The following is a 12,882-nucleotide window of genomic DNA, read 5'->3' as shown; positions in this document are numbered from 1 at the left end:
ATGGCTGTGCTGGGTTTTCATGCTCTCTCTCTCTCTCTCTCTCTGTCTCTCTCTCTCTTTCTCTGTCTCTCTCCCTCTCTGTCTTGATCTCTCTCTCTCTCTGTCTTGATCTCTCTCTCTCTCTGTCTTGATCTCTCTCTCTCTCTCTGTCTCTCTGTCTCTCTCTCTGTCTTGATCTCTCTGTCTCTCTGTCTCTCTCTCTCTCTCTCCCTCTCTCTCTCTGTCTCTCTCTCTCTGTCTCTCTGTCTCTCTCTCTCCCTCTCTGTCTCTATCTCTCTCTCTCTCTCCCTCTATCTCTCTCTCTCTCTCTGTCTCCCTCTCTCTCCCTCTCTCTCTCTCTCTCTCTCTCTCTCTCTCTCTCTCTCTCTCTCTCTCTCCAGGTCACTGATATTCATGTGACAGTACGTCAGCCTGCACTCCAGCCCCCCCCAGAGCCCAGAGCCCAGAGCCCAGAGCCCAGAGCCCAGAGCCCAGAGCCCAGAAACCAGCCCCCCAGAACTGAGAGTCCAGCGCCCAGCCCCTGACGAAGACAGGGTTTTTTGGAGGCCAACAAGAGACTGTAGATTTGGAGGAGGATAAGAGGACCAGACAAACACAAACGCATCACCTGATTTTCATCACTTCCTCTGCGGTTGGCTTCACTTCCTTGGCATCTGAACATCTGCTACAGGAAGAGAGGGAGTGTGTGTGTGTGTGTGTGTGTGTGTGTGTGTGTGTGTGCGTGCGTGCCTCTGAGTCTCTGTGAGTGAGCGTGTGTGTGTGTGTGTGTGTGTCTGTGTGCGCGCTTCTGAGTCTCCGCGCGCATGCGCGTGTGTGTGTGTGTGAGAGACTCCCCATGAGTGTGTGTGTGTGAGCCTCCACCCCGCCTCACTGCTGCTGGCTGGCGGTTCGTAGCGTGTGTGTGTAGCGATGTGCGCAGGGAGGAAGCTCCTGTCCTGCTACCAGACTCTGTCATCCTCCTCCCCTCCTCCTGCCCCCTCCTCCTCCCCCACACCCCCACCTTCCCCCACACCCCCACCATGCTGGACACCGCCACGCTGGTCTACATCACCCTGGAGGTGGTGATCGCCTGTCTGGCCGTGGCGGGGAACGTCCTGGTGTGCTGGGCCGTGTGCCTCAACAGCACCCTGCAGACCATCACCAACTTCTTTGTGGTGTCGCTGGCGGTGGCTGACATCGCCGTGGGGCTTCTCGCCATCCCCTTCGCCGTGGCCATCAGCACCGGGTTCTGCGCCCAGTTCTACGGCTGCCTGTTCATCGCCTGCTTCGTGCTGGTGCTGACCCAGAGCTCCATCTTCAGCCTGCTGGCCATAGCGGTGGACCGCTACGTCGCCATCAACTGCCCGCTCAGGTGAGGGGGGGGGGGGGGGGGGGGGAGGAGGGAGGGAGGAGGAGGGAGGAGGGGTGTCTGGGGGTGGTCTTTTTTTGAGGAAGGGGGAGCTGGGGGGGGGGGTTGGGGAAGGGTGTTGGGTGATGGGGGGCTGGGGGTGGTCATTGTTGAGGGAAGGGGGGCTGGGGGGAAGTGGGGCTAGGGGGGGTTGGGGGTTGGGGTTGGGTGAAGGTGGGCTGGGAGTGGTCAGGGTTGGGTGACGGCAACGAGGGCTGGTACCCAGGTGTGTGTCAGGTATCCAGGTGTGTGTGTGTGTGTGTCAGGTACCCAGGTGTGTGTGTGTGTGTGTGTCAGGTATCCAGGTGTGTGTGTGTGTGTGTCAGGTATCCAGGTGTGTGTGTGTGTGTGTGTGTCAGGTACCCAGGTGTGTGTGTGTGTGTCAGGTATCCAGGTGTGTGTGTGTGTCAGGTATCCAGGTGTGTGTGTGTGTGTCAGGTGTGTGTGTGTGTGTGTGTGTCAGGTACCCAGGTGTGTGTGTGTGTGTGTCAGGTATCCAGGTGTGTGTGTGTGTGTCAGGTACCCAGGTGTGTGTGTGTGTCAGGTATCCAGGTGTGTGTGTGTGTGTCAGGTACCCAGGTGTGTGTGTGTGTGTCAGGTACCCAGGTGTGTGTGTGTGTCAGGTACGCAGGTGTGTGTGTGTGTCAGGTACCCAGGTGTGTGTCAGTGTGATGTGCTGTGTTACAGAGAGCACCAGCTCAGCAAGGCTCGTTCTGGGACTGTGTTCCCGCCGTTAGCCGCGGTCTCAGTGACGTGCAGCTCGGCCCGATGCGTCGGTGCATCAGAACACATTGAATTACAGCGGCGTTATCCGGTTAGCGCTAATCTGCGCCGCCGCGGGCCAGACAGAGATGGATGTCTCCACAGGCCTGATCAGGTTACTGCTCCTGTGCTGCTGCCACGATTAAAACTGCTAAAGGCTTTGATCATTATCAGCCCTGGAAATCAACACTAGCGCAGCACAGCGAGGGGTGAATAGTGTGTGTGTGTGTGTGTGTGTGTGTGTGTGTGTGTGTGTGTGTGTGTGTGTGTCTGTGTGCGTGTGTGCGCGTGTTTGCGTCAGGACACACACACACACACACACACACACACAGAGAAAAGTGTCACGCGCTTGAGCTAGCTTCTTGGTCATTTAATTCCCTAATGGATGCAAACGAAAAGTTCATGTCTTTGGAACAATGCGAGCGCTCCGTACGGAATAGTCCTGCCTCGGAACCCACGGGAACCAAGTTTTCGGGGAGATGACTTACTGCGGTCTTAAACAATGTTCAATTTCATAATTCACTTTGCCTCCCCTTGTGAGCTGCCCTTGTGAAATCATTCCATCCTCACCACGGTTATGGGTTTATGAGAAAACAACAATAGGTTATGAGTCATAACCTTTAGTTATTGTAGTTCATAGTTTAATATAGAGCATTGTTTTGTTTTCATCTGTGTATTTTAGAGTGTGGCAGCGTCTCCCACGGGGGTTCCTCTTTACTGGAACAGCAGCAACCTAATGACATGTTGGTGGTCGGCCCTGTGACTCAGCCAGACAGAGTATCTGAGCTGTGTCTCTCTGTGAGAACAGGGCATCTATCAGAGCTGTGTCTCACTGTGTCTCACTGTGTCTCACTGCGAGCTAACTAATCTCCCTGTCTGCTGGGGATTGTTTTTTAGCTTCAAGGAGGTAGGTACAATTCCAGACAGCACAGAGAACACAGTCACGGTAAACTGTTTTCGAAGTAATTCTGCAGGGGTTAAGGTCAGGGCTGCCGCTACTTACACATGCATCATTGTTCGACCACCATTAGTGCTAACGAAATCTATTTCACACCATTAGTGCTAGCGCTAAGGTTAGCCGCCCAAAAAAATGTGTCACCTTTTTGGGCCATTACCAGTTTGCACCCCTGTTCTATCAGCACTGTATCTCACTGTATCTAAATGTGAGAAGAGGCTTCTATCAGAGTTCTATCTCACTGTAAGAACAGGACTTCTATCAGTTCTATCTCACTGTATCTAAATGTGAGAACAGGACTTCTATCAGAGTTCTATCTCACTGTAAGAACAGGACTTCTATCAGTTCTATCTCACTGTATATCACTGTAAGAACAGGACTTCTATCACTGTATCTCACTGTAAGAACAGGACTTCTATCAGAGTTCTATCTCACTGTATCTCACTGTAAGAACAGGACTTCTATCAGAGCTGTATCTTACTGTGAGAAGAACAGGACTTCTGGGGACAATCCGTTGCTGAAGTCTCTATGTTGAACTCTACGAGTTCAGAGCACGCTGTTTGGATCAGAGAGTTTCGCAGGTCTCCTTAATAATACAGGACATATTTAGCTGACGCTTTCATTCAAAGCGACTGACGCTGCAGTGAGTGCATACATACATCTTTCAGTGATATACGATCCCAGTGGGAATCGACCCCACAACCTAAGTGTTGTTAGCGCCGTGCTCTACCGACAGAGCCCCAGAGGAAGCAGAGTGTGATGGCAGGTAGCTGATCCATCCTGCTAGTCTGCTGATATCTGATGAACCTGCCGTCAGTAAGAGCATTAACCCCTACAAATTTGTGAGCTTAGAATTATAAGGTTCTATCTCCGTTTAGGGTAGTTCAGAGATATTGAGCGTCAAGGTTTTTACATTCCTATTGTGTTTTGTGAGATGGAACCTTTGTATTTTATTAATTACTAACTAAAAAATGTCAACATTTAAAAAATAACACCACACAGACATTAATAAACACCTAATGGATCAGATTATGTAAAAAACTCAATTTTGACCCAAAATTGAGATAGAACCTTATAGTTCTAACGTCACGATCTGATGAACCGCCGTCATTTAAGAGCATTAACAGCTACAAATTGCCAGCAATAAAAGTCCTGTAGTCTGTTTGTTTGTAGGCTAAAATGCAATGCATGTTTGATTAATGTGGCTCTCAAGCTTTCATGCAAGAGGAGACTCGGTAGCCTGTTGTGTGTTTGAACATGTAAACATGGACAGATGCTGCGGTGGCCCCTGGACGCGGTCGACCGCCGTGAAGAACCTAGAGATAGGAAACGGTTAGCCCGTCCTGCGAGGCCCGATTGTCACAACTGCAACCTTTTGAAAAACCGTAGCAGGTGACGAGTGTGTGTGTGTGTGTGTCTGTGTGTGTGTGTGTGTGTGTATTGTTACGCTTGCCTGGCTCAGGACAAGGTGACAAAAAGGGAGACGACACATGGAGAACAATAATAGGAGATTTATTAAAGTATAATATGTTAAAAGGGAAATAATGATAAAGTAATAGTAACAACAAACAAACAAGCTGCTGGTCGACAAGGAAGAGAGCGAGTCCATCAATTTGACCCCCTCTTAAAGTTCCTGGGACAATCAGGATGATCACCTTCACCTGTGCCCATCAGGAACCAAGAGAGAGGGTCAACAAGACAACAGATAATTGGCGCCCACTGGTGGTACCAGTGTGGATCGTCACATCCCCCCCCTTAAAACAGAGGCCTACTAAAAAGGTCTCTGCTAATTTGTTTCCCAGATTACAAATAAAAAACGGTGATCTCTGCCACACAGCCTAAACGTCAAATCCCAACCTCCTTAAAACAGAGGCCTACTAAAAAGGTCTCTGCTAATTTGTTTCCCTCAGTAATCAACCTAAGGCGCTCCCGTTCATGAGCCAATTTATCCAACTCCAATTCCCTGTCCCTCGCACGCTCTTGTGCCTGAAACTCACGCTCTCGCGTCTGCTCTCGCGTCTGAAATTCACGCTCTTGCATCTGAAATTCCATCTGTAATGCTAACAATTCTTTCTGTTGATCAAATGTTAACTCAGTGGACCCAGATGCAACCCCAACGGATATTTTAGGGACAGACATTTTACCCTTTAGTATGCCCCTTTGAATTAATGTATTCTGTAAAGCCTCCACTACGTCCTGTTTCTTTGCTCGGCCTTTCACCACCTCAAGCTTAACCTCATAATGTTCCACAACCTTCCACAGTTGTTCCTTCGTTAACTGTAACAATCCATCGACCGACGGAGCTGCCACAAACTCCTCAAAAACATCCATAACTCAATATAATCAAATAACCAATATTAACCAACCCTAACAAACGGGAATCTCCCCTCCTATTACAAACTCCTCCTATAAACTACTCCCATATCAGCCATAATCTTCAGCCCATTTAAAGCGAGTAACTGTGCACACATACAAAACAGAAAAGTAACTAACATACTTCGTAAGAGCTGCCCCGCATCTAACTCAGTAATGACTGACTAACCACTCAGCTAGTCTTCAGTGCGTTCACATGCAACTCTTCCACCAAGCAAATGCCTGGTGGCGCCCCCGCGTTCAACACACCAAAAATAACAAACGAAAACAATAAACAAGCGTTAAGCGCTTCTACTCCTAGCACGGGGGTTCACGTATAGCTCTGATGGTATCTAAACCACCCGCCCTACCTATCCTTCTCTGCTTTGCATAGAACACAGCACTCACCAAACTCCAGCCGAAGATCACAGCCAATACCAAGAGTTACGTCCTTGTCAGCACAGTCGGACGGCCAGCTCCCCCTCGTCACCAGCACCCAAACCAACGTACCAAATATACTAAACAATACATTACATCCAATCCAACCAAAACCCAATAACTATAAACAATAACCATGCGGGTCTCCCAATATAGAGTTGGACAAATCCAACAATCCAATCCCGAATATCAACTATGAAAAGGGAGAGAATATTGCTCTCACCAAATTCACTCCCGGACGAGCACCCAATTTGTTACGCTTGCCTGGCTCAGGACAAGGTGACAAAAAGGGAGACGACACATGGAGAACAATAATAGGAGATTTATTAAAGTATAATATGTTAAAAGGGAAATAATGATAAAGTAATAGTAACAACAAACAAACAAGCTGCTGGTCGACAAGGAAGAGAGCGAGTCCATCAATTTGACCCCCTCTTAAAGTTCCTGGGACAATCAGGATGATCACCTTCACCTGTGCCCATCAGGAACCAAGAGAGAGGGTCAACAAGACAACAGATAATTGGCGCCCACTGGTGGTACCAGTGTGGATCGTCACAGTATGTATGTGTGGGCGGTGTGTGTGTGGGTGGTGTGTGTGTGTGTGTGTGTAGGTGGAGTGTGGTGTGTGGTGTACGTGTGTGTCAGCATGTGAGCGTATCTGTGTGTGTGTGTGTGTGTGAGCATGTATGTGTGTGCTTGTGTGTGTGTGTGTGTGTGTGTGTGTGTGTGTGTGGGTGTGTGTGTGGGTGGAGTGTGGTGTGTGGTGTACGTGTGTGTCAGCATGTGAGCGTATCTCTGTGTGTGTGTGTTTGTGAGCGTGTCTGTGTGTGAGCGTGTATGTGTGTGCTTGTGCTTGTGTGTGTGTGTCTGTGTCTGTGTGTGTGTGTGTGTGTGTGTGTGTATGTGGTGTATGTGTGTGTGAGCTTGTGAGCGTGTCTGTGTGTGTGTGTGTGTGTGTGTGTGTGTGTGTGTGTGAGCGTGTCTGTGTGTGTGTGTGTGTGTGTGTGTGTGTGTGTAGGGTTGCTACTTGCTAGCTGTCCTGTATTAGCCAGGATGTCTCGTATTTTGGGTGAATGAACATACAGGAAACTGTCTTGTCTGGTATATTCATCCAATCACAGGCCTCCTCATGCGTATGTACTGTATAGCGTAAATGCGCCAATTCCTGCCACCCCCGCACCCCCACACCCCCGCACCCCCACCTCGTGCAGTGGCACGCCATATTTTGTCCCGTATGTGTACGTGTGTGTGTGTTTGTGCTTGTGTGTGTGTGTGTGTGCATGCGTGTGGTGTGTGTGTGTGCTGTGTGCATAACCATGTGTGTGTGTGTGTGTGTGTGTGTGTGTATGTGTGGATACGACCAAGCTTTTCCATGGTGTCTGATCTCTGGTGCCAGCAACCCGAAGCCCGGCGGGCTTAGTGAGGCTGCCGCCACCCTGGTCCACAGAGCCCCCCCCCCCCCCCCCTCCCCAGCACCCCCTCCCTTCCCAGCACTGGCCGACCACACGGTCATTAGCTGGACACAGCCTGGCCCTGGTCACCCAGGGTGACATCAGTACACCTCGTTAGCTAGGCAGGTCAAACACCCTGTACCAAGGCGTAACACACTAAGCGTCGACCGTGTAACCTCAGGGTTCCCGGTTTGATTCCGGCCCGTGGACATATCCTGCATGTCATCCCTTCCCTCTCTCTCTCTCTCTCTCTCTCTCTCTCTCTCACCCATCCTTCCTGTCAAATCTCTACTGTCTCTATCGTAATAAACAGAAAAATATGAGTCACAGTGGGACTGCCCCACCCAGAAAAAAACAACAAAAGAAACCCCCACCCACCCTGTATCAATCACCCCCAGTGACACGGCCCCCTTACATAAACCACAGCATCGTAGCAACCGCAACCCTATCTCCCATTGACGCTGTGTGTTGACGTTGACTCAGGTGTTGACCCTTAATAGACTCAATAAGCCAATGTTCACAAATCGTCGGGTCATTTTTCGTGCGGTCGCCGAGGCAGACCGTGTGAGGAGGACTCTGATCGAGATCGTTATCTCGTGGCGGCGTTCAAACATCGCTTAATCGTTTTTGGATATTGTGTGTAGCTTGTGTAGCGTGTTCGCTAATCGAATAAAAAAACACAGCCTCCTCTGCTTACATTAGATCGGAGATAAGAAAGAGGTTATTGTGTCTTTTTTTTTTCCTTTTATACAAGTCACATACAAAGCCTGCTGGTGTTTTGAGTACAGTGGCTGACCTGATATCCATCTGTTCACATGCTACAGTTGATCTGTCAGACAATGGCCGTTCCCTGAGGGTAGAGACAGAGCTATATACAGTATGGAGACATGGTACATCTATATACAGTATGGAGACATGGTACCTACTCAGGATTAAGACTTCATCTGTCATCCCCTCTGGGGTCAATAAAGTCTGTCTGTCTGGCTGTCTGTCTGTCTATCTACCTCTCTATCTATCTCTCTATCTATCTCTCTATCTATATATCTCTCTATCTATCTATCTATCTACCTCTCTATCTATCTATATATCTATCTATCTATCTATCTATCAATCTATCTATCTTCTACTGTACATAGAGGTGATTCTCTACATGGACCCAACGTTAGAGTGGTTTGTTTGGTCCAGGAGAGATGACCTTGATTTGTAGTAAAGATGTAAAGGCTTTGAATGCCAGAGCGTCATGGATGAGGATGGTTCTCATCCCAGACACACAGGAGAGACATTTAGTCATTGAACGATATGAATCCACTGTCTGGATTGAACTACATTGATTGAACAACTACTGTAAATACAGTCATTGTATTATTATTACAGTAGTTTTCTGAGCTGTTATTGCTTTATTATGTTAGATTGGTGATTTATTGATTGTTGTCGGGTAGTGGTGGCCTTGTGGATAGTGAGTTGGACCGGTGATCAGAAGGTCACAAGAGTTCTGTGGGAATTTGGAAAACTTTTGGTCATCACCAACACCTAGTATATACCGTACGTATACAGGTATTTTCACATACATACTCATACCAGTATATCAGTTTGCATATCACAGTAACTACACACCTTGTATTCCCTTGAAGTAACGACACCATCAATAATCTGTTTACCATCACTACAATGTATATTCACTAGGATGCAGTGTGGTCATGTGGAACGTGTGGTATACCTATGATAAAGCCTGCACAAAAGATATGGATAACTGAGGGCAAACAACATCCATATGGGAAGTAGGGGTGGGCATCGACGATCGATAATTGATCGATAATTGATCGATAAGGATCTTGGTCGATCACAAAATAAAACATTTGGTCGATCACCCAAAACATTTTTTTTTTTTTTGTTTTTTGTGATCGACCAAATGTTTTATTTTGTGATCGACCAAGATCCTTATCGATCAATTATCGATCGTCGATGCCCACCCCTAATGGGAAGGTTACAAGTTCAGGGGCACAGCAGCTGACCCTTACAGATGGGTGAGTAAGGCCTTTTAGGATCTAATGTGAGATACACGCTCTGACTGTCTATCACATGCAGGTGGCCTGCGATCCACATGACAATGCTGTCCTCAACTCAGTAACTTCGCCATGTAGGGACGAGCAACTGGCACGTACGCCTATCCCGGTTACTGAATAGTCTGTGTAATAGTCTGTCTGTGTAAAATGTCTCAATAAACTTAGCGAACAGGGGAGGATCATTGGAAAGGGAAATGATGCGAATACAGAAGCAGGCGGCCTTCAGCTTCATAAGGCCTGAGTCTGGGAGTCAACCATAGCTGCATCCCCTTGTGTTCAGCCACGACTTTGTTTAAGGAATAGAACTATTTCTATATTTCCAGGGGAGGCGGGAGGGGTTGAAAAGAGACTCCTCCAATTCTCTCCTTTCAAGTCATCACAGGATATCAGTAGGAGAGAAGGTCCCGGTGGGGGCCACCCAAGGTCAAGGTCACCCAAGGTCATCAGGGAGGCTATAGTTGTCTCCAGGATGACGCCCAGCCTTAAAAGTTATGCCAAGATGTGTCTAGTTGAGTAGCTTCATGTACAAACATGTGTGATGTGGTGGGGGACAAACATGGTGATCTAACAATAGGAATGAGACAGTCTCTATCAGCAGCATCCTTGCCTATCTTTAATTGGGTGTATCTATTAGAGATATTTTTTTAACTATTGGAGTGCCTGGATTTACATTTTGAGTGGGACAAAATTCTAATAAGCCACAGCTCAAATCCCACTTGGGAACACCACCACTATTGTGCCCTAAGAGAAAAGCACTTAGCCCTAAGTTACTCCAGGGAGACTGTCCCTGTAATCTCTAATTGTAAATCGCTGCGGATAAAAGCGTCCGCTAAACGGTGTGAGAATGTAAGAAAGTTGTTGTACGAGGAGCTAGATTCAAAAAGCATTTCACTACATGATGTCACTTACGACTTATGCGATGTACGTGCCCAATGACATTTTTAATCCTTCTTCTTCTTCTCCCCCTCCTGTGTGTTGACGTGACCCGCCCCCCTCCCCCCCTTCTGTATGTGCCCCCGCCCCCCTCCCCCCCCTTCTGTATGTGACCCCGCCCACCTCCCCCCCCCCCTTCTGTATGTGACCCGCCCCCCCCTTCTGTATGTGACCCCCCCCCCCGTCTGTATGTGCCCCCCCCCCAGGTACGCCAGCCTGGTGACAGCCCGCCGGGCCAAGGCCATCATCGGGGTGTGCTGGGTCTTCTCCGTGGCCATCGGCCTGACCCCCATGCTGGGCTGGAACGCCCACGCCGCCGACTACGCCACCATCAACGCCACCTCCTCCTCCCCCTCCACCTCCTCCCCCTTCTCCTCCACCTCCTCCACAACCTCCTCCATCTCCCCCTGCTCCCACGGCCTGACGGAGTGCCTGTTCGAGGGCGTGGTCACCCTGGAGTACATGGTCTTCTTCAACTTCTTCGGCTTCGTCCTGGCGCCCCTGCTGGCCATGCTGGCCATCTACGCCCACATCTTCGTGGCCGCCCGGCGCCAGCTCAGGCTGATGGACCTGAAGATGGCGCACGTGCACGTCGCGCACGCCCACGCCAACGCCCACGCCCACCGGGAGTCCTCGTCGTCCCGCTCCACGCTGCAGAGGGAGGTCCACGCCGCCAAGTCTCTGGCCATCATCGTGGGTCTGTTCGCCCTCTGCTGGCTGCCTCTGCACATCATCAACTGCTTCAACCTGTTCTGCCAGGACTGCGGCCGGCCGACCCTGTGGGTGATGAACATCGCCATCAACCTGTCGCACGCCAACTCCGTGGTGAACCCCTTCATCTACGCCTACCGCATACGGGAGTTCCGGCACACCTTCCGGAGGATTCTGCACCGGTACGTCCTGAGGCGGAAGGACGGGCGCGGCGCGGGGAGGGGAGGGGGCAGGGGGGGGGGCAGGTGGGGGGTGAGCGGCGGAGGCAGCAGCAGCATGATGCAGAACAACTCCACCAACATCAGCATGGTGGACACCTCGTGTTGCGGCGGAGGTGCGGATACCATCGTGGTGAACAGTTACGCGCTGGACCACCCCTCCTCCCCCACCCTCCCCGAACACAGCCCCTCCTCGCTCCCCCCCGGCGAGGCCCGCACGGAGGTGAAGGAGGCGGCGTTGTCTGCCTCGGACCCTGTTAGCTCCACCCCCAACGGGAAACATCGGGGCGCCGGGGGGAGTCCTGAGGGAGGCCGAGTAGGGGCGGGGCTTACGGACGCTGGGGGAGGAGCCACCACAGAGGTCACGGAGGTGAAGGAGGAACTGCAGCTGTCCGTCGTGCACGTCAGGCCTCTGTCGTCCCCCGCCCCGCCCAGCCCGACCCCCCCGCCCCGCCCCGTAGAACTCACGGAGGTGTCATGACCCAGGGGTGCGGTGTTCCAGAACACCCCCTGGAGGAGGTGGATAGGACTGAACCCATGACAGCGTGTTTGACACCCCAAACGTGGAGGTCAGGGACCAAACCAAAAAGCATGTCCGTCAAATCCTCCCCAGACCTCGGACATTGACGTTTCTCTGTTAGAAGTGAACATCTGAGTCTGAGAGGGCTTTAATGAACTATTGCTTCATTGGAGGATCATACTTTATGCACTTGAACTATGTTTTTCTCCTTTTACAGTACAAGGACTGTGTTATGTACATGTAGCTTGTTGTTTCGTTGACAAACTGCTGTTACGCGCGGAAACATGTGGATGTTTTCATGACATTTGACTGTACTAGTCTTTCTGAGTCGGGCTAGCCTAGCCGCTAGCCTGTCCTGTGGATGTCCAGTAAAAGGGTTTGACCACTGACCACTCAGACAGAAATGCATCACGGACTTTGAAACACCCTGCTGTTGCACTGTAACGCTGACAGATCATGACCAGGTTGACGCGGATGACAGCGCAGCGCCATATTCATTAGCGCTGGCCAACACAACCGTGTTGAAGTCACAGGCACACACCGGGACGAACCGTTGGCTGTCTGTCTGTGGTCAGACCTGCTGAGGAGAGGCGGAGCAGAGGAGGACAGAGGTGGAGGTGGAGGTTAGGTTACTGGGACTTCTGTCTTGAAATTGCTTATCTTCAGTTATTGCAGTTGTCTGGGTTATTATCTATCACAAATATGATTACCAAAGGCTACAGTCAATATAAGTACTATTTGAGCATGAGACGTAATGAAGTAGTCTTTCATTCTCTCTCTCTCTCTCTTCCCCTTTCCCTCTCTCTCCCCCCCTCTCTCTCTCCACTCTTTCTCTCCCTCTCTCCCTCCCTCTCCCTCCTCTCTTTCTCTCCCTCTCCCTCCTTCTCCCTCCCTCTCTCTCCCTCCTCTCTCTCTCTCCCTCCTTCTCCCTCTCTCTCTCCCTCCTTCTCCCTCTCTCTCTCCCTCCCCCTCTCCCTCTCTCTCTCACCCTCTCCTTCTCTCTCTCTCCTTCTCTCTCCCCCTCTCTCCCTCCTTCTCTCTCTCCCTCTCTCTCTCTCTCTCTCTCTCTTACAATGCAGTATTTCTCCAACT

General features: G+C 50.4%; 1 protein-coding gene across 1 annotated transcript; it reads left to right on the top strand.

Moving 5' to 3' along the window:
* Positions 1-1,019: 1,019 nt before the first annotated feature.
* Positions 1,020-11,751, top strand: adora2ab (adenosine A2a receptor b; the record flags this gene model as incomplete). Its single annotated transcript, XM_080529694.1, has 2 exons — positions 1,020-1,351; positions 10,548-11,751. The coding sequence occupies 2 exons, from the start codon at positions 1,020-1,022 to the stop codon at positions 11,749-11,751; spliced, it is 1,536 nt and encodes a 511-aa protein (XP_080385820.1).
* Between the last annotated feature and the right edge of the window lie 1,131 nt (positions 11,752-12,882).

The sequence above is a fragment of the Nansenia antarctica genome (assembly GCF_963989245.1).
Source record: "Nansenia antarctica genome assembly, chromosome: 4".
Classification (NCBI taxonomy): domain Eukaryota; kingdom Metazoa; phylum Chordata; class Actinopteri; order Argentiniformes; family Microstomatidae; genus Nansenia; species Nansenia antarctica.
The sequence above is the reverse complement of the archived record's forward strand: the minus strand, read 5'-3'. Positions and strand labels throughout refer to the sequence as shown.